Genomic DNA, 26,429 nt, shown 5'->3' with positions numbered 1-26,429 from the left:
CACCATGGGATCTAAATTTGGTACTGTCTTCTTTAATTCTTCCTCCTTTTGAACCTGCTGCTTCCTGCTCGTTAAGACTGCTCTCGTGGAAAACACTTTTCTTGGTAGCTATTACCTCAGCGAGAAGGGTTTCGGAACTACAAGCTCTCTGTGCACCCCCCTTATCTTGTTTTTCAAAGATAGTGTCTCTTAGGACTAATCCTTCCTTTTTACCCAAGGTACTCTCTGAAAAAAATCTGAATCAGACTATTGATCTCCCAGTCTTCTTCCCAAATTATACTGATAGAGCTGAGAGAAGACTACGTTGTTTAGACATTCACAGTCAACTGCGCTTCTATCTTGATAGAACTAAACAGTCGAGAAAATCAGAACAGCTCTTCCTGTCTTACGCGGGAGGAAAGCAAGGCCTTCCAGTTTCTAAAGTAACCTTGTCCAGATGGTTGACCTCTCATCACGTTAATCTATCAATTGAGGCATAAGGAGCCCCCTACCAAGCCTAGAGCTCATTCAACTAGAGCTTTAGCTTCCTCAGTAGCTTTTCAAGCAAGGTTACCTATGGATTCTATTTGTGCAGCGGCCACATGGGCCTCCTCTCATACCTTCATTTCTCATTACAAACTGGACATTGCCTCCGGAAGTCGGGCTGATTTTGGTTCCACTGTACTCAAGAGTCTGTTCCATTGAGCCACCCAGGATTAAGGTGCTAGGGACGCTGTCCCATCCAGCAAGAATGAAGGCGAGATTGACAATTTAAGATTGAGAAGTTATGTACTTACCATAACGTTCCATGTTAGTTGTCTTCTCGCCTTCTTTCTTGCATCCCATCCTCTATCCCCCTAGCCTGGAAAGACCTAGAGTATCTTGTGAGACATTTTTTGTCACCAGAGTTATCTTCTCAGCTAGCTGTCTTGCTCCCTTTTTGGTAGCCCTTGTAAGAGATATATGTAGAAGAGCTTATTTTTACATATGTTAAACACATTGTCTTGTCTTGTGGTGGGACATTTATGTCCATAGTGTTAGCTATCAAACGAGATCTGGGTATATGACGCCTAGCATTATGGGACATAGTATAGCCTCAAGCCAGTAAAAATAGCTCTCGAGCTTTAGTAATAGGCCGAGTCGGAGCCGAGGTTCGGCTCTGAAACCATCCAGCAAGAAAGAAGGCGAGAAGACAACTAACATGGAACGTTATGGTAAGTACATAACTTCTCATTCTTGCACTTATTGCTGTGTTGTTCCAGCCAGCCATTGGCTTCCCTCCTTAACTCTGCATTTAGTATCCCCTGTGCTGGGAAGCATATGTGGTAAATACACTATGGTGGCTCAGATGTTACAACCCACAAGACTGTTGCCAAGAACTATTAGAGAAAATCTTCTACCCCTCCCCCATGGATTATGGCAAATACTTTTGGTGCAAAAGCCAGAACATTCTGCTGCTGAGTGCTTCAGTTATGTGAGTCAGTAAGCCAGAGTTGCACACAAATCAAATTGCATTACTTTGATGTAATAAAACTTTTGACATATGCGATTTGAGATGTGTAAATTATATAATACATTGTCCTGTCTTCGATTGAAGTGTGGTGCTATTGTATTCTGTGAGAGGAGAGATTCCAAATTGGTTGGGGGGGGGGGGTTGCAAAGAAGAAACTGCTGCCTTGCCTCCACTGCAGAACCTTCAAAAATACAATTTACTATTTTTCCAAGATTTTTAAATTGTGAAGAACGATATTACATTTAAGTTTGGGTAAACTGTGTACAGTTAAAGATGTGTTGAAGTTTAAAGGACAGAAAATTGTTTGCATGTAGTTTTTAAAAATAATGCTGATGTCCGTTATAGCATTGCAGATGTATGATATGAAAATGCCGTATTCTAGTGAAAATTATTTTAATAATTGTTTTGCTTTTGGAAATTAGCATGTAGAAGTTGGGTTAGGATATGCTTTGAAAATGTGCATGTAGTTTGTAGAGTATGATATACCAAATGGTAGCCCTATGTTATAGTTTACTTGCGTTTTTCTTTTTTATACGTACAGAATGATGTTTCTGGAATGCTAGCGTACAGTCTGAAGCTATGCATGACGTTAATTCAGAACAAGCAGTTTCGAAACTTGGTACTTAGGGTCCTGGTTAAAATTTACATGAACCTGGAGAAGCCAGATTTCATCAATGTGTGTCAGGTAAAGTTAAGCCAGATGAAGAATCCTTCAGTGGCATTTTTTCTGCTTATTCATTTTTTTAACTGTCTGAGTAGACTGATTCAAGTTTAGCTTTCAGTTGTTGTGAGGTGTATGGACAGTTGGAAGCCAATAGAATGTATAAAACCATTAAGTAAAACGGTATGGAATTGTAGGAATATATTTAATTATCTACTAATGACTTGTATCAAGACCATGCTCTAGATGGATGTCTGTTTCTGTGTCTATGCATGTGCTCCTGCTTCCTGCAGTACACTAGCTTCCTCTCCAGGATTAGCTTCTCTGCTCTGAGTGACATGATGGCCCTTGCCTTGCACATGATTAACTGCATACAAACCGGTATTAACACATGAATAAAGGTCAGCAGATATAATAGCACAACGAAGTCTAACTCCTACCAGCTGGAGTACTGGGAGAAAATACACCAACAATTAGTGCAAGGAGTTTTTTTTTTTTTTTTATTTTGTACTCTGATATGCCCTAGAGTCCAGCAACAAACACCACATATACTACTTTGATCTGCCAGTACACAAGTCTGCATTGCCACTGAAAGTCTGTGATTTACTTTATGACACGTTTTGTCCATCCAAAGCTAGCCTTTTTTCCTACTAAAGGTTACCTTTTCAGTACAGAAAACCAGACTTTCTCCAGAAATGAGAGAACAGACCTTGGCTATTTTATCTCCCTTCTTAACATTTCCATCGGCTGTATTGCTTCATGAATGTGTGTAGATCACTGGAATCCCAGTAATAGACAAGACCCATGAGTCATCAGGCCACACTGACATATAAAGGGCCCTTGTATGTCCGGGCAACCTGGCTTCAGTTGGTGACTCTGGCATGTGAGGCACTGGCCTGCGAGGGAGGGGTTGGCATGCCCATCCCAGGAATTTGTGGTGGTCTTCAAGGTGTTCTTTCTGGGATGGCACTGGCCATAGGAGAAAATCCAAAATGGCAAGCCAGAGTAAAATTCCTAAGAACCAGCACAACTTCTGCCTCAAGTCCACTGCAAGTACCAGCCCAGCTCACAAACAAAACATAGAAAGATAATCCACACTTCATTGAACAAAACAGTAGTTCAGCTCTTTTGTTACAACCACATTGAACTTGATCAGAACTAAAACATTCTCACTGTGGAAAAATATACAGTGCAATCAATCATTGACGTCCAGTGAACTTATCACATCAGTAAACACTTTCAAAATTACTTCTTTGAATTAAGTAGACTTAGACTCAGACCATATTGAAAGTTAAAAATTGATACTTTAAAACACACAAAATGTAGTGTGTGATTAAGTAATTTAAAAATTACGTATATTTAAAACTTGTATAATTTATAGTTTGTACTTTTATAATTTTGCTGCAATTAATTTCAAAACAGGAAACCCAGTGGTCCATTGGCTTGTAAATGTGGTTGCCAAAATAGCTCTCGATATTCTAATGAATCTTCCCATTGTCCCCCCAAGGATATTTTTTTGCACTTGTTGTAAGACATAAAATTTATAACTGATATTTTGGCAGACTTTTGCATATTTTTCTAATGAATTGTTTGTGTTATAGCATATATATGTTTATATTTGCATTTCTTCAGTGCCCTTTCTGTTTTTTTCAGTGTTGAAGGCACCACACTGGCAAGTACAACTTTAAACACCCACAGTGTTGCAATTTAAAATATTTCTGAGCTATTAAGTCTTTTTCACAACCACATGTGTATGAATTCAGTGATGTTCTTCGTGTTTCACTGTTGCAGTCATTACATTTGGGTTGTCTGCTTGCAGGTTTCCCTCAGTCGGCCTGATTAACAGAGTCTTGGGTCCTGCGTCTGTTGCTGTCCCTTCTTCCATGACGTCAGGTCGTCAGGGGTGTAAAACATGCAGCCGACGCCATTACCCCATTCTTTCTTGCCGTGCGGTGCACGAAGCAGAAGCAGTTTGCAAGTGTCGGCCGACTCCTGAAATTTTCATTTGAGTTCCAGAACCGAAGTCTTCAATTAAAGCTAAGTACCCTGTTGTGGTACCTTTTTCTTGCTCCTTACCGATGTCAGTAAAAGTTAATTGCATTACTTGTGGAAAGCAAGTACCTCCATACGAATTTTCATTCGTACTGCATTACTTGCCTTGTGCTTTAATCAGTGCACTATCTATAGTCTGTATATTTTCACCTCTAAATATTTTGGTTCTTGGTTTAATTATCCAGAAATGTCGTCTGTTAGCCATCCGACTACCGGGATTCCGAAAAAATGCAAAGATAAATATAGAGACAGGCTGCCGAGGTCCAAAACTGCCGATGACGCTTCTAAGCCAGTCGCCAGTTCACCGGTACTCAGTGAGGTGCTTTCGCAGCCCCTGATACCCGCTACTTCTGATTCGCAGGCCTGTACTGAGACCCATTCAGTCCATTATGCCGCGAGATGCTTTAACTATGGAACCCGCAGATGTCTTTACCTTGGATGGGTCCAGAGCCGCTCTGCAGGCACCGGCTTCTGAGGGTGTATTCAGGCCTACGGACTTGCATATTAAATCGACGCCTCCATTACTTAGGCCTAAATTTCAATCCATGTCTAAAAAACCGATGGCAGGCCACATGCTCAGGCCTCTATTTCTAAAAAACAAATGATAAGAATGGCTGAAGATCTAATAACTCTAATCAGGGGTAGCCAACCCCCCCCTTCTAAGAGGCCTAGGACTGAGGTTGATTATGAATCTTTTGATCAGGATTCTGTTTTTTCTGACTCTTCTGATGATCTGGATTTGCCCGTATCTACTTATGAGGATTCTGGTGCAAAGGATTCTATTCCCTCTGTTTCCCCTCCTGAGGATTTTTCTTTTGGGGAAACCTTACATACTCTAAGGGAGCATTTCCACTAGGAAAGCCAGGATTTTTCTGTTTCAAAAAAGAGGCTTGGGGATTTCCTTCTCTTCCCTCAGCATAGACCTTTAACTATTCCTCCTGTACTAGACATTGTTGATGATGCTTTCTCAGAATCTAGTTTGGCCCCTGATTCTTTGCCTCCAGCTCCCAGAAAACTTGACAGATACTACAGGGTCCTGGAGTCCCACAAGTTCCTTTTTAAAAATCCTATTGCAGATCCAGATACTGTTTCACAGGGACTCAAGGGCATTAAGGCTTCTACTGCTAAAAATCCTGCCCCTTCAGATATAGACTCCAGGGCGCTGGATAGATGGGCTAAGAAGGTTTACACTTCTGCAACATCGGCCATTAGGGCTTTAAACTGCCAGTTTCATATGTTAAAATATCAGCAACATGTTATTGGTCTGCTTAAACAGAAAATGATGATTCCTGACTGTGTGAAAAATAAAGAATTACAGGATTTAATGCATTCAGCTGAACAAGTTGGAAAACATACTTTGCAATGTGGTTTTGATTCATTAGAGGCCTTTTGCAGGTCTGCTGTTACTCTGTCTGTCAGAAGGCATGCTTGGCTTAAGGAGCAATCTTTGCCTGATCATGTTAAGGCTAAATTGTTGGATGCTCCTTTAAATCAGGACCGCCTGTTTGGCAACAAGGCTGAAGTTCTTAAAAAGATGGAAGATAAAGCTAAATCTAAGCAAACTGTTAAAGATTTCTTTTTACAAGTTCAACCTCCTAGATTTAGTAGGCACTGGCCCTCTAAGAATTGGTCCTTTCTAGCCCCTTCCAGGTAGTCTCAAGCCAAACCCAGACACAGCAAAAACCCCAGGTTTCAGTCCCAGGGGACTCAGAACTAAGCAATGGGGGGGCCTCCACTTCCAAGTTTGGGAATGATAAGACTCCCCCTTATGGTAAACTGTCTCAATTACTTCCTTTTAAAATTTCCAAGCACTTATCAACTGACTGCCCCTTTGGGGGGAAAGATTGCTCTTCATGCAAAGAATTGAACCCATTACCCAGGACAAATGGGTTTTAAGTAGTGTCCCAGGCTACAGATTTCACTTCCACACATTGCCAACACCAAGTGGGTGGCCGGACCTACCCCCAAATCAGTGGGCAGAGGTCCAAAAGCAAGTACTTTTTCTCTTATGCGTGGGAGCTATTCAACTGGTACCAGAAGAGGAAAAGGGACAAGGTTTCTACTCGAGACTTTTCCTGGTGCCCAGAAAAGACAATTCATGACGTCGTATCCTGGACCTGTCTACTCTAAACACCTTTTTGGAGATTCCAAAATTCAAGATGCTGACTCTTCACCGGTTGCTTCCCATGCTAGGCAAAGACGCCTGGTTGACAACACTAGATTTAAAAGAAGCACACCTGCACATCCAGTCAGGGAATCTTGCAGAAAATACCTATGCTTCAAAGCAGGCTACACGCACTATCAGTTCTCTGCACTGCCCTTTGACTTTTCTACTGCGCCCAGGGTATTCACAAAGTGCTTTGCTCCAGTTATTGCATTTTGCAGGCAAATAAATATTTAAATATACCCATACCTGGACGATTGTCTAGTTCAGGCAGAAAGCCAGGACATACTTTTGAATCATATGGCCTTTGTAAAAAGGGTTATAACTTGTCTGGGGTACACCATAAACGAAAATAAATCACACCTGGTACCTGTCAACAAATAATATTCCTGGGAGCAAGCTTGAATACAACTTCCCAAATGGCTTACCTCTTGCCAGAAAAGCAAATTCATTTGACAACCTATTTTAAACAAATGGCCACAAAAATCCTGCTATCTGCAAGACAAATACTGCAAGCCTTGGGGTTCATGGCCTCCTGCATTCTTCTAATTCCATATGCAAGACTGCATATGAGGAGACTACAGTCATATCTAAAAAGCCTATGGTGTCAACATTCTCAAGACCTAGAAACAATGATTCCTTGCCTACGCCTAGAGTTCCTTTGGTGGGCAGAGGCCTGCCATCAAAATAAGGGACTACATTTCACACCACCCCCTGCCACCCAAACCCTAACAGATGCATCAGACTATGCAGGGGGGGATTCACCTGGCAGGGCCCTGCATTCAGGGCAAAAAGAACTAAAGTCAAATGCACCTGCATATCAATCAAAAAGAAATGTTAGCTGTACAGAATGCTCTTACAGCCTTCAAGGACCACATTCTTCCAGGACAACTAATGGTAAAGACAGATAGCACCACTGTTATGTGGTACATAAACAAGCAGGGGGGTACACATTCTTACCCTCTCTGCAGACTAGCCATGGCGTTGTGGAACACAGCCTTGAGCTACCAAGTGCACCTACAAGCTCAATTCCTGCCAGGAAAATTAAATACACTGGCAGACGGACTAAGCAGAAACCTCATGGACCCACATGAGTGGAAACTGGAACCAAGGATTTTCAACATTTTGACAAGCAAATGGGGGAGCCCAGATATAGACCTGTTTGCCTCTCCCCAGAACTACCAATTGGACAAATTTTGCACAAGGACTCCACAGAAACAAGCCTGGAAAGTGGATGCTCTGTCCTTTAGCTGGAAAAACCTATCGGTCTATGCCTTCCCCCCTGCCTCTGCTCTCCACAGTACTACCAGAAATCAAACGGGACAAACCAAAGATGATGTTGATTGCTCCAGTCTGTCCACGCCAACACTGGTACCCCCTCCTGCGCTGTGTGTCACGGTGATCTCCATGGCACCTGCCTCAGACTCCTTCCCTGCTGTCTCAGCAGGATAACCAGAATTTGCACCCTCTGCTTCCAACACTGATCCTTGCAGCCTGGCTAATTACTTAATCTCTCCTTTACCATCCCTCAGCAAACCTGTGATGGATATCATTTTAGAGGCAAGGAGGCCTAGTACTAGAAAATCTTATGCTGAAAAATGGAAAAGATTCTGTGTCTGGAACCAATCTCAAGGGATTAACACAGCAGCACCCATTTACCTCAGATTTTACAATACTTAACTGAGATGCTTCACAAGGGCCTGTCTTTTTCCTCCCTTAAAATCCACGTCTCAGCCATTTCAGCTCATTATAACACAGAACCTCCCCTCTTCTCTAATCCACTGCTCAAGCAGTTCCTCAGAGGGGCCAAATATTTGAGACCACCCAGGAGAGCTCCAACCTCAGCCTGGGACCTCAAATTTGTCTTGGAGAAACTCACTCTACCTCCTTTCGAGCCAGCTGCTACTGCAGACTTAAATTTTTCTTGGAAAACAGCTTTCCTTTTAGCAATCACTTCAGCTAGTAGGGTATCTGAATTACCGGCCCTTATGGCAGTGGAGCCTTTCATCATCTTTCATGCGGACAGGGTGTCCCTCAGAACCAATCCATTCTTCATGCCCAAGGTGGTATCCAGTGTGGCTCTTAATCAGTCCATTCATTTGCCATCCTCCTTTCCCAATCCACAGAATAAAGGGAAACCGATACTGCATTCCTTAGATGTGCACAGACAACTTAGATTCTACTTGGACAGGACTAAACCTCAAAGGAAATCTGAACAACTGCTGGTGGCATTTGCTGCAGGGGCTTAAGGTAAGGCTATTTCAAAGCAAACCATTTCTAAGTGGATAAGCCATTGCATTAATTTCTGCTATAAGCACCATGGAAAACCTATCCCCCAGGGGATCAGACCTCACTCCACCAGGGCTGCATCCACCTCTACAGCCTTTCTCAGAGGCATCCCTACCAGAGACATCCTAGAAAATGCTACTTGGAGTTCTGTACATACTTTCACCAAGCATTATCATTTGCCAATTTTCTCTAAATCCAGAGCTGGCTTTGCCACTGCATTCTTGCAGGGCCTTATAGCAGGCCCTAATGCTATCTAAATTCCTCCTCCCAACCATAGCTTTCAGAATCTACCCAAATGTAATGACTGCAACAGTGAAACACGAAGACATAGTACAGTTGTGTACACTTACCATAAATGTAGATGTTCGAGTGTATTCACTGTTGTAGTCCTGGTTACCCTCCCTCCAGCCCCCTAACTTCTTTTGGCTATACCTCTATTTTCCTTTTCTATGCTTAAAAGCCTTTTTGATGTATTTGCTTTTTTGTTGGAGGTATATCTTTGTGCTTTTATGTTTAATTGCTTACCATTAGTGGGGCACCTGACATCTGGGGCAAGAAAAACTGATGTAATGGTGTCTGTTGCATGCTTTATACCCCTGACTATCTGACATCATGGAAGATGAGACAGCAACCGATACAGGACCCAAGACTGATCAGGCTGACTGAGAGCTACCTGCAAGCAGATAATCCAAATGTAATGACTCCAACAGTGAATACACTCAACATCTACATTCATGGTAAGAGTGCACAAATGTACTTTCCCAGAAAAGAGGGCTCTTGGCGCCCTATCCTTGATCTATCCATTCAGAACACCTTCCTGGTGGTCCCCAAATTCAAAATGCTAACTTTGCAGCAGCTGGTGCCTATGCTGACAAAAAATGCCAGGCTAGTTACCCTAGATCTAAAAGATGCCTACCTCCACATCCCCATAAGGGAATCCTGCAGGAAATTCCTTCACTTCAGAGCAGGCTCTTAACACTTTCAGATCTCTGCACTACCCTTTGGCTTATCTACTGCGCCCAGGGTATTCACCAAATGCTTAAGCCATAGCCTTTTGCAGACAGAAAAATAAACAAATTTACCCTTATCTGGATGACTGCCTCATTCAGACAGAGTGCAAAGAAAAGCTCCTGAAGGACGTCCTCTTTGTCAAAACCCTCCTTACCTCCTTAGGGTACACCATCAACGTGAAGAAATCAAAGCAAACACCCTCCAGGAAGATCATTTTCTTGGTAGCACTGGTGGGCACAGCATCCCAAATGGCCTTCCTTTTCCCAGAAAAGCAGCGCTTCCTTCCTCTCTGTTTTACCCAGCTGGCTTCCAGAAGTCACTTCACTGCGAGGAAGTTCCTGCAAGCCTTGGGTTACATGGCATCTTGCATCTTTCTAATTCCTCTGGCTAGGCTTCACATGAGAAAACTTCAGTGGTCCTGAAAGAACCTTTAGTGTCAGTACACTCAACCTCTACAGACCTCTCTCACTCTGATCCCCTGTATAAGGGCTTAGTTTCTCTGGTGAGCAGGGATGTGTGCCCAGAACAAGGGTCTTTCCCTTCACCTTCCGCCCAACTGGGCAGACCATTACCACTGACTCCTCAGACATGGCTTGGGGTGCTGACCTAGACGGCATGTGCACCCAAGGTCTTTGGGATGCCCAGCACCTTCCCTTACACATCAACCAGAAGGAAATGATGGCAGTACTAAAGGCTCTGACATCCTTCAAACCCCATCTCAAGCCAGGGGTTCTCTTTATCAAGACCAACACTATGGTAATGTGGTACATCAACAAACAGGGAGGGACCCAATCTTGCCCTCTGTGCAGGCTAGCCATGAACCTCTGGCTGACTGCCTCTTCCATGGCACTACACATGATAGCCCAGTGCCTACCAGGGACCAACAACACCCTGGCAGACCACTTAAGCATAAACTTACTGGACCCTCACAAATGGCAGCTCCACAGAAAAATCTTTTTACAAATTACTCTGGCATGGGGTACTCTGGCGGTAGATCGCTCAGCTTCGCATCTGAACCAGCAGCTGAACAAATTCTGTATCAAAAAGTATTGCCACCTAGCGTGGAAGGTGGATGCCTTGACCTTCCCCTTGGAACACCCTTTGTGTACGCATTCCCTCTGCCTCTTATTTCAAAGGTACTGATCAAAATATGGAAGGAGAGACCTAAGGCCATCCTCATTGCTCCATATTGGCCCAGACAACATTAGTACCCCTTACTGCGCAGCTTGACCTTACAGCCTCCCAGGCAGCATCCCGTGGTCTCAGACCTCTTAACTTGGGTGGGTTGGGAATGCTGCACCCAGACTTGCAAACTCTCATACTATCAGCATAGCTAATACTCTAAAGGCAAACAAGGGGCCCCTGTTAAGCAAACTTGGTCCTAGACATTATCGCAGAGGTCAGAAGGCCCAGCACCAGAAAATGTTGCGCAGGAAAATAGAAAAGATTCTGCTCCTGGAGCCATGCCAGAGGGGGCAATACCTCACAACCTTCTAGCGAAGCTACTTAATAGTGGCCTGTCCTTCTCTATTAAAATTGAAGCCTGAGCCATTTCAACTCAGTTTGATACAGAATCGCCCCTGTTCTCCCATCCTTTGATTAAACAATTCCTCAGAGGGGCGTCTAATATCAGACCTCCCAGAAGACCACCCTCTCCAGCCTGGGATCTGAATTATGTTTTGGAAAATCAAACTTTACCACCCTTCAAATCTTCTGCATCAGTAGGGCTAAGATACCTTTCTTGGAAGACTGCTTTTCTCCTAGCTGTCACCTCAGCTAGAAGGGTTTCAGAACTTCAGGCACTGATGGCCATTGAGCCCTTCATAGTCTTCTCCCTCCTGTATGCCCAAGGTGGTATCTAACGTAACTCTCAACCAAGACCGTACATCTACCCACCTTCTTCCCTAACCCTCAAAACAAGGGGAGAAGAATTTTGCGCACACTGTGTTCACAGTCAGCTTAGATTTTATCTGGACCATACTAAACCCTTCAGGAATGTAAACCATCTATTTCTCAGCTTTGCCCCAGGGGCTGAGGGGAAGCCAATTTCCAAACAAACCATTTCCAAATGGATATCACAATGTATCCATTTCTGCTACTCATTGCATGGGAATTCCTCCAAGTCTATTTGAACCCGTTCCACTAGGGCAGTCTCCGCATTCACAGCATTTCTCAGAGGAGTTCCCACCAGGGACATCCTGGAAGCTGACACTTGGACTTCCAGGCATTGCCACCTACCTTTGATGATCATCGTGTTTCACTGTTGCACTCATTACACTTGGGCTATCCTGCTGGCAGGCTACCCTCAGTCGGCCTGAATTCCAAAGTCTAGGTCCAGTGTCTGATGCTGTCGCCTCTTCCCTGACGTCAGTGCGCCAGGGGTATAAAAGATGCCGCTGACACCATTTTCTTCAGTCTTTCTTGCCGTGCAGTGCCCGAAGCAGAAGCAGCTCGCAAGTGCCCGTCGGCCAACTCCTGAGATTTTCGCGTTCGAATTTCAGATCCGAAGTCTTCATTAAAAGCCAAGTACCCCGTTGGGGAATACTTTTTTTCTTGCTCCAGACCGAAAAAGTTAATATTTATATTTCTTGTGGGAAGCAAATACCTCAAGTCGGGTAAGAGGCGACAGCATCCGACACCAGACCTAGACTTTGGAATTCAGGCTGACTGAGGGTAGCCTGCCAGCAGGATAACCCAAGTGTAATGACTGCAACAGTGAATACTCTCTAACATCTACATTTATGGTAAGTGTACACAACTGTACTTTTTCTAAGGCTTGGGCAGGGTTTGCTTCTGCAGTTCTGCAGGGCATACTGACCCATACCTAGGTCTCTTACTAATTTTACCAACCCTCTCAACAGTGGGAATCTTCCCACAGGTGATGACTGCAATAGTGAAACCCGAAAGAACATAGTGCAGTTGTGTACACTTAAATGTAGATGTCCAAGTGTATTCACTGATGTTCATCGTGCATACAGCTGCAGTCCTAACAGATGGGTTTTCCTGCCGTCAGGTGGGTCCTCGGTCTGCCGAATTCCAAAGTCTAGGTCCGGCGTCTATTGTCGTCGCTTCTTCCCTGACGTCCGTGCGACAGGGGTATAAAAGAACCAGACACCATTTTCTCCAGTCTTTCTTGCCACACGGTGCCCGAAGCAGAAGCAGTTTGCAAGTACCGGTCGGCCAGCTCCTGAGATTACGAACATTTTTCAACCGAAGTCTTCTTGAAAGCTAAGTACCCTGTTGGGGAAAGTTTTCTTGCCTCAGACCGATGTCAGACAAAGTTAATAATTGCATTTCATGTGGGAAGCAAATACCGCGTAAGGATTTTCATTCCCTCTGCATTCCTTGCTTAGGCCCGGGCCACGATGTCTCAGCCTGTCGTTTTTGTGCTACATTCAACAGACACACTATTAAGCGTTGGGCGGAGTTCGCCCAACACTATTTTGGCAAAAAGTTTAATTACTATGTCGTCGGATACTCCGACTCCAGTTTTGAGTAAAAGACGCAAAGATAAGGACCAACATACGAGGTCCATGTCTTCAACCGACACCACGCTAAAGCCGACTACAGGTGCTTTGGTTCTCAGCGAGGCACCTACGCAGCCCCTGACTACCGATGACACTTCATTGGCGGTGTCTTCTGTGCCTGAGGTCGCAGGCTCTTCGGCCCACACCCCGACTACAGATACCGAAGCCACTCTTGGCGGGGAAACTCAGTTTAGACAGGCCTGCCACCTCTCAAGGTGTCTTCAGTCCTTTTTCCATCAAGGCTTTCACTAAGTCTAAAGCAGCCATGCATACTAAAAGACAAGCTCCACAGGGCCCCTCTCAAGGCCCCATGCCTAAAAAGCAGATGCTCAAAATGGCTGAGGATTTGATTACTCTTATCAGGGGTTCTCAAACACCCCCCCCCCCCCCCAGACAAAAGGCCCAGAGTGGAGGAAGAATCCCCTTCCTCGGACCAGGCCTCCATTATTTCAGAACATTCTGAAGACCAGGAACATTCATACTCCCCTTTTGAAGATTCTGATGCAGAGGAGTCCATTCCCTCTGTTTCCCCCCCTGAGGATTCCTCTTTTGGGGAAACCATACTTACCTTGAGGGAACACTTCCACTGGGAAGGCCAAGAGTACTCAGACTCCAAGAAAAGGCTTAGGGATTTCCTCTTACTCCCTCAGCACAGGCCTCTGGCTATACCTCCTGTCTTAGACATACTAGATGATGTGTATTCGGAGGCCTGCCTCAACCCAGATTCTTTACCTCCAGCTCCAGTCAAGCCTGACAGGTATTACCGGGTTCCTGATTCACACCAATTCCTATACAAAATCCATGTGGCTGACCCAGAAACCATTTCATAGGGTCCCAAGGGAATTAAGGCCTCCACTGCTAAAAATCCATTACTTTCAGAGAGAGATTCCAGAGCTTTAGAAAGGTGGGGGAAAAGGTATACACCTCGGCCACCTTAACCATGAGGGCATTAAACTGTCAGTTCCATATGTTAAAGTACCAACAGTTTCTGTTATCACAGTTGAAAGGCAAAATGGCACAACCTGAACAACCAGACTTGAATGAGTTGCAGGATTTGTTACATAGTGCAGAGCAAGTGGGTAAACATACCTTGCAATGTGGTTTTGATGCTTTAGAGGCCTCATGTAGAGCTGCTGTTACAGGATCAGTCATACGTAGACATGCTTGGCTCAAAGAGCAAACGTTACCAGATCATGTCAAAGCTAAATTACTAGATACACCTCTTCAAAAAGATGTATTGTTTGGTGTTAAAGCTGAGTAGGTATTAAAGAAAATGGAGGAAAAGGCAAAATCAATGCAAACAGTGAAAGATTTCCTACAAGTACAACCTCCACGTTTCAGTAGAAATTGGCCTTCAAAAAATTGGTCCTTACCAGCCACGGACAGACACCAAAGAGGTAGATACAGGCGCCCGAGGGGTAGAGGGCAATCTCAAGGATTGTTTAGAGGCAGACAATGGCAAACACCTACACAGAGGTGGTGAGGATAGTTCACATCCATTCAGAAAGCAGAACCAATGACTTCCCCTTTGCATGCCAAGCAACGCTCAAATGGCAGCACCTTTAGGTGGAAAACTGGCATTATTTTCGAAAAATTGGTATATTGTCACAAAAGACAAATGGATCCTGGACATTATAGACAGAGGCTACAGATTCCACTTTCACACCCTTCCAAAAATGAGAGGCATGCCAAACCTGCCACACAATCAAAGGGCAGAGGCACAAAAACAAATTTCAGATCTCATGGACATGAAAGCTATTCAAGAGGTACCTGCACAAGAACAGGGTCAAAGTTTTTATTCCAGACTATTCCTGGTACCAAGGAAGGGCAAAGATTGGAGACCTATTTTGGACCTATCCATCCTAAACACATTTTTACTCGTGCCAAAATTCAAGAAGCTCACATTACAGCAGCTTCTTCCCATGCTGGGCAAGGAGTCTTGGCTGGTAACATTGGACCTCAAGGAGGCATACCTGCATGTCCCAATCAGACAAGATTGCAGAAGATATCTCAGATTTCTTGCAGGTTCAACCCATTATCAATTCTCTGCATTTCCCTTTGGCTTATCTACTGCACCCAGAGTGTTCACGAAATGCCTGGCATCAGTAATTGCCTACTGCAGACTTCAAGGGATACAAATATACCCATATTTGGACAACTGCCTGATCCAAGCGGACAGCAAGCACATACTTCTGAAACATCTGGCGTTTGTAATAATGTTGTTGAACTCTCTGGGATACACAGTCAACAAAAAGAAATCAAGGCTAATACCCTCTGAAACAATAATTTTCCTGGGTGCCAGCTTGAATACAAATACCCAGATGGCCTACCTCACGCCAGAGAAACAAGGGCAACTAACTCAATACTTAAGAAAACTGGCAACTTTCACCAGGCTGACTGCAAGGAAAATCCTGCAGGCTCTGGGATTCATGGCATCTTGCATCCTGCTGATCCCATGCACAAAGCTGCATATGAGGAAACTTCAATGGTACCTAAAAAACCTATGGTCTCAACACAGTCACAGTTTGGAAACAATGATACCACTGATTCCATGTCTTCAAAAGGAATTTCTGTGGTGGGCTCAAGCATGCCAAAGAAACGCAGGTCTCCCATACTGCAAGCCTCAAGCAAATCAAGTCATCACAGCAGACGCCTCGGACTACGCCTGGGGGGCGCACATGACAGATCGGTGCATTCAGGGCAAATGGTCCCAAAAAGAAAAGCACCTGCACATCAATCAAAAGGAAATGTTAGCAGTAACAAATGCTATTATGGCTTTCAAAGACCTACTGCATCCAGGCCAGTTATTGACAAGGACAGACAACACCACAGTAATGTGGTACATAAACAAACAGGGAGGAACCCATTCATACCCCCTATGCAGGCCAGCCATGTCTCTCTGGAACATGGCTCTGGAACTACAAATCGAACTTCAAGCACTGTACCTGCCAGGCGAGGAAAACACGCTGGCAGACAACCTAAGCAAAAATATGACAGATCCACATGAATGGAAGTTGCATCCTCAAGTTTTTACAAAAATAATTCAAGCATGGGGAATGCCAGACATAGATCTCTTTGCCTCCCACAGAAATCACCAATTGACAAAATTCTGCTCAAGGACCTTTTATCCACAGGCCTGGAAAGTGGACGCACTCTTTCAGCTGGACATCAGTGACAGTTTATGCCTTTCCATCTCTTCCTCTGCTGCCCAAAGTTCTATTAAAAACCAGAGCAGACCAAAGATGATTCTCATTGCTCCAGACTGGCCAAGACAACACTGGTACCCACTCCTGAGGAGCCTGACTCATTCCCCACCATGGAACCTGCCTCTAATGCCTCTTCTACTGACTCAGCACAACTTCAGAACTCTTCACAGTCAGCTGAAAACACTCAATCTAGCCGCATGGAAGATTCCTTAAATTCACAACAGACCCTACTCTCCAAGGAGGTGCAGGATGTCATTTTGGAGGCCAGAAGGCCTTCTACTAGAAAAGCCTACTCCGCAAAATGGAAACGGTTTTGTGCTTGGAATCAGAAAAAGGGTCAGAATCCTGGAATACTGAATTTCTCAAATATTACAGTACCTAGCTGAGATGCTAAGCAGTGGACTTTCATTCTCCTCCATCAAAATCCATGCCTCAGCCATTTCTGCAGAATACAACACTGATCCTCCTTTATTCTCTCACCCCCTCTTAAGACAGTTCCTCAGAGGGGCTAAGAATATAAAAACCCCCAGAAAACCACCAGTACCCGCTTGGGACCTCAATTTCATTCTAGAAAAACTGACCTTGCCTCCTTTTGAGCCAGCTGCTTCAACAGAACTGCAATATTTGTCCTGGATAACAGCCTTCCTTCTGGCTATCACCTCAGCTCGCAGGGTTTCGGAACTACAAGCCCTCATGGCTGTGCAGCCTTTCATCATTTTCCATCAGGACAGAGTTTCCTTACGAACCAATCCTTCCTTTATGCCAAAGTTAGTATCCAGGGTAGCCTTGAATCAGGCTATCCACTTACCTACCTTTTACCCTAATCCTCAAAACAAAGGGGAGAGACTACTACATTCCTTGGACATTCACAGACAGCTACGTTATTTGGACAGAACAAAGCCTTTCAGAAAATCAGAGCAACTTTTTGTGTCCTATGTCATAGGGAGCTCAAGGGAAGCCTATTTCCAAACAGACAATCTCAAAAGGGATAGCCCACTGCATACACTTTTGTTACTCTTCATGGTAAAAACTGTACCTGCAGACATCATATCTCACTCCACAATGGCGACAGCTACCTCCGCAGCTTTCCTCAGGGGGGTTCCTACCAAAGATAATTTGGAAGCAGCCACTTGGAGTTCTGTACATACTTTCTACATGCACTATCACCTACTACTATACTCCAAATCTAGAGCAGGCTTTGCCACTGCAGTCTTGCAGGGCATCCTGGCTCCTCCTATTTCCACCTAGTGCCACCTAGTGCCTACCACCCCTTTTTTAGCTTGGGGATTCTACCCATCTGTTATGACTGCAGCTGTATGCACGATGAACATAGTACAGTTTTGTACCTACCATAAATGTAGATGTTAGAGTGCTAATACAGCTGCAGTCCAGGATGTCCTTCAAGGATGCATCTGCAGTCATAACATATGGGTTGTCCTGCCTGAGGCAGCCGTTCGGTTGGCCGGATTCCAAAGTCTGGGTCTGGCCTCGGCTGATGTCGCACTTCACCCGACATCATAGCTCCTGGGGTATAAAGGCATCAGCCGACGCCATTTTCCTCAGTCTTTCTTGCCGCGCGGTGCCCGAAGCAGAAGCTGTTTGCAAGTGCCAGTCGGTCAGATCCAGAGATTTCAGCTACCGAAGACTTCTAAAAAAGCTAAGTACCCCGTTGGGGACTCTTTCTTGCCTCAGCCGATGTCAGACAAAGTAAATAATTGTTTAACTTGTGGGAAACAAATACCTCATAAGGATTTCCACTCTTACTGCCTTCCTTGCTTAGGCCCAGACCACGACGTATCAGCTTGTTTAGCCTGTGCTTCCTTCAACCGACGGACACTTAGACGTCGGTTGGAGTTTGCTGAAGAGTTTTTTGGCTCCGCTTTTGCATATAAAATGCCGTCTGAGACTCCGACTACACATTTAGCTAAAAAACGCAAGGAAAAGGACAGACACTCGCGGCCCGCGGTTTCGGCTGAAACCACGGTTAGGCCTACGCGAGTTTCTCTGTTTCAGCTGAAACAGAGACCTCGGTTCTCCCTTCGGCCGAAAGCATGCCTCCGACAACCGAGGCCACACAGGCCCCGGCTGAGTCGACTACAGAAATTCTTACGGAAGAAGCAGGCACACAAGAATTGTCCGACACCATTCTGTTGGACATCTCTACTCCTGCACGTGGGGCAGCTAGACCACCTGCTTCTATGTCTATCAAGGCCTTCTCCAGGGCTAAAGCAGCTAAACTTTCCAAGGCCTTACCTACAAAAGCTCCCTCTCACAGACCTACCTCAAGTTCTCAGATTCTCAGCCTTGCTGAGGACCTTATTTCTCTGATCAGGGGATCCCAACCTCACCCAGACAGGGCCTCACAACCCCCTCCTGAACAGAGGCCTAGGACTGAACCCCCTGAACCTCTCTCCTCTGACTATTCCTCGGATGGTTCAGATTTATCTGACCATCAGGAAGGACCATACTCACCTTATGAGGATTCTGATGCAGAAGACTCCATTCCTTCTGCCTCCCCTCCAGAAGAATTTTCATTTGGGGAAACTCTACACTCAGAGGGAACACTTCCAATGGCAGGGTCAGGATTTTTCTGATTCTAGGAAAAGGCTAAGGACTTTTTTACACTTACCACAGCATAGGCCTTTAGCCATACCACCTGTACTATCAGTTGTTGATGATGCATACAATGATGCCAGTACTGTGCCTGATTCTCTTCCCCCCGCCCCTGCCAAACCTGACAGATACTACAGGGTCCCGGATTCTCACTTCCACTTGTATAAGGCCCATGCTGCAGACCCAGAAACCATTTCTCAGGGCCCTAAAGGTGTTGCAGCTGCCTCTGCCAAAAACCCCCTACCCTTTGAAAGAGAATCAAGAGCATTAGAGAGATGGGGTAAAAAGGTTTATACATCTGCTACTCTTTCTGCCAGGGCTTTAAACTGTCAATTTCACATGATACAGTACCAGGAATTTTTGTTAGATCAGCTGAATAAAAAGCTGTCCTCTCCTGAACCTTTAGACTGCAAGTCCCTTCAGGATTTGGTACACAACTCTCAGCAGGTCAGTAATCATTTCTTAAAATGTGGCTATGATGCACTTGGAGGCTTCATTTAGTTCAGCTATGACTGGAGCAGTGATTCGAAGGCATGCCTGGCTAGACCATGTTAAGTCTAAACTCCTAGATGCCCCTATGGAGAAACAGTTTATTTGGCTCCCCTGCACAGGAGGTTCTAAAGAAAGTGGAAGAAAAAGCAAAATCTGTCCAAACGGTCAAGGATTTTCTGCAGGTCCAACCTCCGAGGTTCAGTAGAAATTGGCCTTCAAAGAATTGGTCCTTTCCAGAGCACAGAGAGGCAGAAATAGACGCCCAAGAGGCAGAGGTCAATCAAGGGGTGCCTACAGGGGTCGTCAATGGCAACCTGCCAACCAGAGAAGTGCCGCCACAGCTGCGACTGCAACCACTTCCACAGGACAGACAGAATGACTTGTCTCTGATTCCGCCTACCAGGGAACAACTGGAAGCACCCTTGGGCGGAAAGCTAGCTTTATTTTCAAAAAACTGGCATTGCATTACAGGAGACAAATGGACTTTGCAAACAATAGACAAAGGCTACAGGTTTCACTTCCACACTCTACCAAAAAAGAGAGGAATGCCAAACCTTCCACCAAGCCAGAAATCAGAGGCTCTAAAACAAATCATCAGCTTACTAAGGATGAGAGCAATAGAAAAGGTACCATCTATGGAACAAGGCCAAGGATTTTACTCCAGACTATTCCTTGTACCAAGAAAAGAAAGTCAATGGAGGCCTATTCTCGACTTGTCCGCACTGAACACATATCTCATTGTTCCAAAATTCAAGATGCTGACCCTACAGCAACTTCTTCCCATGTTGGGCAAGGAGTCTTGGCTGGTGACTCCAGATTTCAAGGAGGCATACCTGCACGTCCCTATACGACCAGATTGCAGAAGACACCTCAGATTTCTTGCAGGATCAGAGCATTATCAATTCTCAGCATTGCCCTTTGGCTTATCTACTGCACCCAAAGTATTCACGAAATGCCTGGCATCAGTAATTGCACATTGCAGGCTTCAGGGAATTCAAATCTACCCATACCTGGACGACTGCCTAATACAAGCGGACAACAAGACACAAATAATAAAGGATTTGGCCTATGTCATACAACTGCTGCAAGCCTTGGGATACACAGTCAACATACAAAAGTCAAGACTAGTGCCATCCCAAAGGATAACCTTTTTGGGTGCAGAACTGGACACAATAACTCAGATGGCTTTTCTCACAGAAGAAAAACAAAAGCAACTACCAGTCTACTTCATGGTATTAACAAGACAAACTCAGCTTACTGCAAGGAAAGTCCTGCAGGCCCTGGGTTACATGGCATCCTCCATAATCTTGATCCCACATGCCAGACTGCGTATGAGAAAATTACAATGGTACCTAAGGAATGTATGGTCTCAACACAGACACAGTCTAGAAGCCCTGATACCAATCATTCCATGCCTGAAAAAATAATTCCTGTGGTGGGCTCAGGCCTGCCAGATCAACGGAGGATTGCCTTTCCACAAACCACATCCAAGGCAGACCATCACCACGGACGCCTCAGACCTAGGCTGGGGGACACACATGGAAGACGAGTGTATCCAAGGCCTATGGTCCCAAGACCAGCTGAATCTACACATAAATCTAAAGGAGATGCTGGCAGTGAAGCATGCAATCGAGGCATTCAAATCATTCCTCCAGCAAGGACACCTGCTGATGAGGACGGACAATACCACAGTCATGTGGTACATCAACAAACAGGGAGGCACACATTCATACCCTCTATGCTGGATGCCAATGGACCTGCGGAACTTAGGCCCGACTCTCAACATCCAACTGCAGGCCAGATTCGTACCAGGAAAAGAGAATTCACTAGCAGACAGCTTAAGCAGAACTACCACGGATGCTCACGAATGGATGCTGCATCCAGACATCTTCAAAACCATAACAAAGAAATGGGGAATGCCAGAGATGGACCTGTCCGCCTCCCCACTCAACCACCAGCTGAAGAAATTCTGCTCAAGAGTATACCACCCACAAGTCTGGAGGGTGGACTCACTTTCTTTCAGCTGGAAGGCCCTGACAGTATATGCCTTTCCACCTCTCCCATTGATGTACAAAGTTCTACTGAAGATCAGAGAGGAACAGCCAAAGGTAATTCTGATAGCTCCAGACTGGCCAAGGCAGCATTGGTACCCACTACTGAGAAGCATGTCTCTGACGAACTCATGGCCTCTACCTCTATGTCCTTTATTTCTAATGCAGAACAACTACAAGACCCTGCATCCAAACTTAAAAACGCTGCAGCTAACTGCTTGGAAAATTGCATAAAACAAAACCAACCTGTTTTATCTCAGAGGGTTAAGGACATTATCCTGGAGGCTCGCAGACCCTCCACAAGGAAAACATATTCAGCCAAATGGAAGAGATTCCTCATTTGGAGTGCAGCAAAGGGAACAAATGTCACACTGGCAAACCTAGCACACATCCTAGAATACTTAGCAGAACTGTTCCACAATGGCCTGTCCTATTCTTCCATTAAGATTCATGCATCAGCAATTTCAGCAGAGTACAACATGGATCTTCCTGTCTTCTCTCATCCTCTCCTCAGACAATTTTTGAGAGGGATCAAAAATGTAAAACCTCCAAGGAAACAACCTCTGCCTGCATGGGATCTCAATTTTGTGCTAGAAAAATTAACACTTCCCCCTTTTGAACCGGCAGCAACTGCAGACTTACAGTTCTTATCTTGGAAAACTGCCTTCCTGCTAGCAATCACTTCAGCAAGAAGGGTATCCGAGTTGCAGGCATTAATGGCAGTGCAGCCTTTCCTTATCTTTCACCAGGATAGAGTGTCTCTGAGAACCAATCCTACTTTTATGCCAAAGGTGGTATCCAGGGTATCCTTGAACCAAGCTATTCATTTACCTACATTCTTCCCTAACCCACAGAACAGGGGGGGAAAAGTACTACACACCTTGGATGTACACAGATAACTGCGCTACTGTCTGGACAGAACTAAGGCCAGCAGAAAAACTGACCAGCTTCTGGTAGCATATGCAACAGGAGTGCAAGGAAAAGCAATTTCAAAACAGACAATCTCAAAATGGATAGGAAATTGCATTCGATTCTGCTACTCATTTCATGGAAAGAACTCCTGAAAATATCAGGCCTCACTTCACAAGAGCTACAGCCACCACTACAGCTTTCCTACGAGGAGTGGCTACCAAAGACATTTTAGAAGCTGCTACTTGGAGCTCCGTGCATACTTTTGCCAAGCATTACAATCTTCCTTTATACTCCAGATCCCGAGCAGGTTTGCAACTGCAGTTCTACAAGGGATCCTAACTACACCATCATTATCTTAGTGCCTCCTCCCCCAGTTTGGCTATGGTATTCTACCCATATGTTATGACTGCAGATGCATCCTTGAAGGACATAGTACAGTTTTGTACCTACCATAAATGTAGATGTCCGATAGGTATGCATCTGCAGTCAGGATTACCCACCCTCCTTCCCCTCTGTGGTATTCCTAGGCTATTTACCCCTCTCTTAGCTAGCTGGGGGAATCTATTATGGTGTATTTGTTTGTATGTGTATATGTATATATACTTTTTGATTTCTACTGTTTGGAATTTTCTACTTTTATACAAATTTAGCCTTCCTAGAGGGCACCTGGCATCTGGGGCAAGAAACACTGAGGAAAATGGTGTCGGCTGATGCCTTTATACCCCAGGAGCTATGACGTCGGGTGAAGTGCGACATCAGCCGAGGCCAGACCCAGACTTTGGAATCCGGCCGACCGAAGGGCTGCCTGAGGCAGGACAACCCATATGTTATGACTGCAGATGCATACCTATCGGACATCTACATTTATGGTAGGTACAAAACTGTACTTTTCCCTCCCTCCTTCCCCTCTTGGGACAGGCCTAATGGCTAACACCTCCTAATACAACCTGATTGGGGTATTCTTTTATGTTCTATTTGCTTGCAACTACTGTTTTTTGATTATATTGCATTGCATTTTTACATAAATTTATGTATTGTCTTCCTTCTGGGGGCACCTGACATATCTGGGGCAAGAAAAACTGAAGAAAATGGCGTCTGCAGGAAAACCCATCTGGTATGACTGCAGCTGTATTAGCACTCTAACATCTACATTTATGGTAGGTACAAAACTGTACTTTTTAGTTCTGGTTTCCTTCCCCCTTTTATCTTCTTTCTTTAGGGAGACATAAGTTTCTAATGGTTGCTTTTAGCCACCAAGACTACTTTACCATATTTACTTGGGCCTCTGACTGGTTAGGGCAAGAAATACTGATGGAATGGCATCAGCTGCCTTCCTTTACAGCACTGACTACCTGTCGTCAGGCAGCAAGCGACAGCAGCCGACACAGGAAAAAAACATAGACTCTGGCCAGCTGAGGGCTACCACAGCAGGGATAAACCACAGGTTTCATTGCAACAAGGAATACAGTCTAACATCTACATTTATGGTAAGTGTGCACAACTGTACTGTCTTTGCCTCCTATGCACAAGGTAAAAAGTTCAGTCTTGACCTTCAGCCAATACCTGTTTTGAGTTTGCATGTTTTTCCTCTGTCTCTGTGGGGTTCTTCCCAGTCCGAAAAACATGCTTAGTGTTTCCATCTTAAGCTCACCAGTGAATGAAGCTGTGGGCAGCAGTACAGACTCTTCATGGTGCCTTGTAGGGGGAGGAGTTATACACACCAGTTGCTTTGTGCCTCTACTGTGGTGTGCAGTATTTGCAAGATAAGAGAACACTGATCACAGACTGTGCGCCGTGGCAGGGTTAACCACTTGATAGTATAAAATGTGGGTCTAGGTGATTCGGTCATGTATTGTTCCCACAGTTTGCATTTTTTTCTATGCAATTTACTCTCTTTTGTTAAAGATGATCTATCTCTGTTACAATATTTACTACTTCAGGTATAGTTGGTTTAGATTTTGATTTACATTTTGTAGTAATTGCTGTTTTGGCAGCCACCAGAATTAAACTTAACAAGGCCTTATGTCTAGGCAACTCAGATCCTTGTCCCAGCTAAAAAAAAAAAAGTCCTTAGTTATACTCATTTGCTCACCCCAGTATTCTTTGAGTACTGTGTAGGGAATTGTAAAAGTGTGCCAATTCATTATAGTTGTAACCACAGTCGATAAAGCACAACTGCCAACAGTTCTCCCCCCCTCCCCGATAAATCAAAAACCAGCCTCCAGAGTAAATAAGTCTGAAAAACTGTAGATGCGATATAGGAAAATTGATTTTATTTACCTTAAAAGTTGAGCGCTTTCGTCTGCTTCAAGACTTCATCAGAAAAATGAATATAGTATTCTGTAAGATGTTAAAACTCTAATTGGTCACATGCCCGCTCCCTAAACCAATAAAAAACATTGTTTTTAAAGAGATATGCTAAACTAGGCCAAAAAAAAAATCCTGCTGGGAAGACTGTGGAGTGAACTTCAGTACAAAGCGTTACTTTGGCAAATAAGTCTAAATGCGTGCAACTACCCTGGTCTTAATTAAACTTTATCAGTAAGTTTTTTTATTGGTTGTTTTGGGAGCATGTGACCAATTCCTAAAGTTTAAAAACCTTGCAGGATACTGTATTCAGTTTTGTGATAGTCTTATTGTATAGGTAGATGAAAGCACTCAACCTCAAAGGTAAATAAAGTTTTTCACTTTCCTGTACTGCGCCTACAGTTTTTCTGATTTATTTGGGAGGCTGGATTTTGGTTTATCAGGAAAAGGATGACTTCATTTTACTCCCCATACATGTTCCCAGGTACTGCTTTCTTTAGGGGAAACCTTACATACCATGAGGGAGCATTTCCATTGGGAAGGCCAGGATTACTCAGAATCCAAAACAAGGCTCAGAGACATCCTTTTATTACCTCAACACAGACCCCTAGCTATTCCGCCAGTTTTAGATATTGTGGATGATGTGTATACTGAATCCAGCTTAAATCCTGACTCCTTACCTCCAGCCCCAGTTAAACCTGACAGATATTGCAGAGTCCCTGACTCTCACAAATTTCTATATAAAAGCCCTGTTGCTGACCCTGAAACTGTTTCTCAGGGACCCAAAGGGATTAAGGCCTCATCAGCAAAAAACCCAGTTCCCACTGACAGAGATTCCAGAGCATTAGACAGATGGGGAAAGAAAGTATATACGTCTGCAACTTTAGCAATGTGAGCCTTAAATTGCCAGTTTCACCTGCTAAAATATCAGCAATTTTTGATGTTTTAGTTGAAACAAAAAAATGCTTCCAAATTCAGATCCTCCTAATTTTAAAGAAATGCAGGATTTAGTGCATGCAGCTGAACAAGTGGGAAAACATACCTTGCAATGTGGTTTTGATTCTTTAGAGGCCTCCTGTAGAGCAGCAGTTACAGGCTCTGTCATTAGAAGACATGCTTGGTTAAAAGAACATACGTTACCAAATCATGTTAAAGCAAAATTATTGGATGCACCTTTGCAGCGGGATGTGTTTGGAGTTAAGGCAGAAGAGATATTAAAGAAGATGGAGGATAAGGCAAAATCTATGCAAACGGTGAAGGATTTCTTACAGGTTCAGCCTCCTCGATTTAGCAGAAATTGGCCAACAAAGAATTGGTCCTTTCCAGTTAGACAGACCTCAAAGGGGCAGATACAGATGTCCAAGAGGTAGAGGCCAAACACAAGGTCTTTACAGGCCTCTACAATGGGGTGCACCAGGCCAGAAAGAAGGGGAAGACAGGCCCCAACCATATAAAAAGCAGCCTCAATGACTTCCACTACAGCTGACAAACAGCTCTCTCTTGGCAGCCCCCTTAGCAGGAAAACTGGCACTTTTCTATCGCAATTGGCATTGGATCACCAAAGACAAATGGGTTCTCAACACTATCTCAAGGTTACAGTTTCCACTTTCACACTCTGCCAAGGTTAAAAGGAATGCCAAATCTGCCACCAA

The 26,429-nt window shown here is 44.4% G+C and overlaps 1 protein-coding gene across 1 annotated transcript in view; it reads left to right on the top strand.

Moving 5' to 3' along the window:
* Positions 1-26,429, top strand: part of PSMD1 (proteasome 26S subunit, non-ATPase 1) — a 2,664,479-nt gene that overhangs the window by 497,992 nt on the left and 2,140,058 nt on the right. The window contains exon 6 of the mRNA XM_044070690.1: positions 2,034-2,177. Within this exon, the coding sequence (XP_043926625.1) occupies positions 2,034-2,177 (144 nt within the window). The remainder of the gene's footprint in view (positions 1-2,033; positions 2,178-26,429) is intronic.

This window comes from Protopterus annectens, chromosome 4.part1, assembly GCF_019279795.1.
Source record: "Protopterus annectens isolate FY-2018-M chromosome 4.part1, PAN1.0, whole genome shotgun sequence".
NCBI classification, from domain to species: domain Eukaryota; kingdom Metazoa; phylum Chordata; order Ceratodontiformes; family Protopteridae; genus Protopterus; species Protopterus annectens.
Note: the sequence above shows the minus strand (reverse complement) of the source record. Positions and strands in the feature narration are given on the sequence as shown.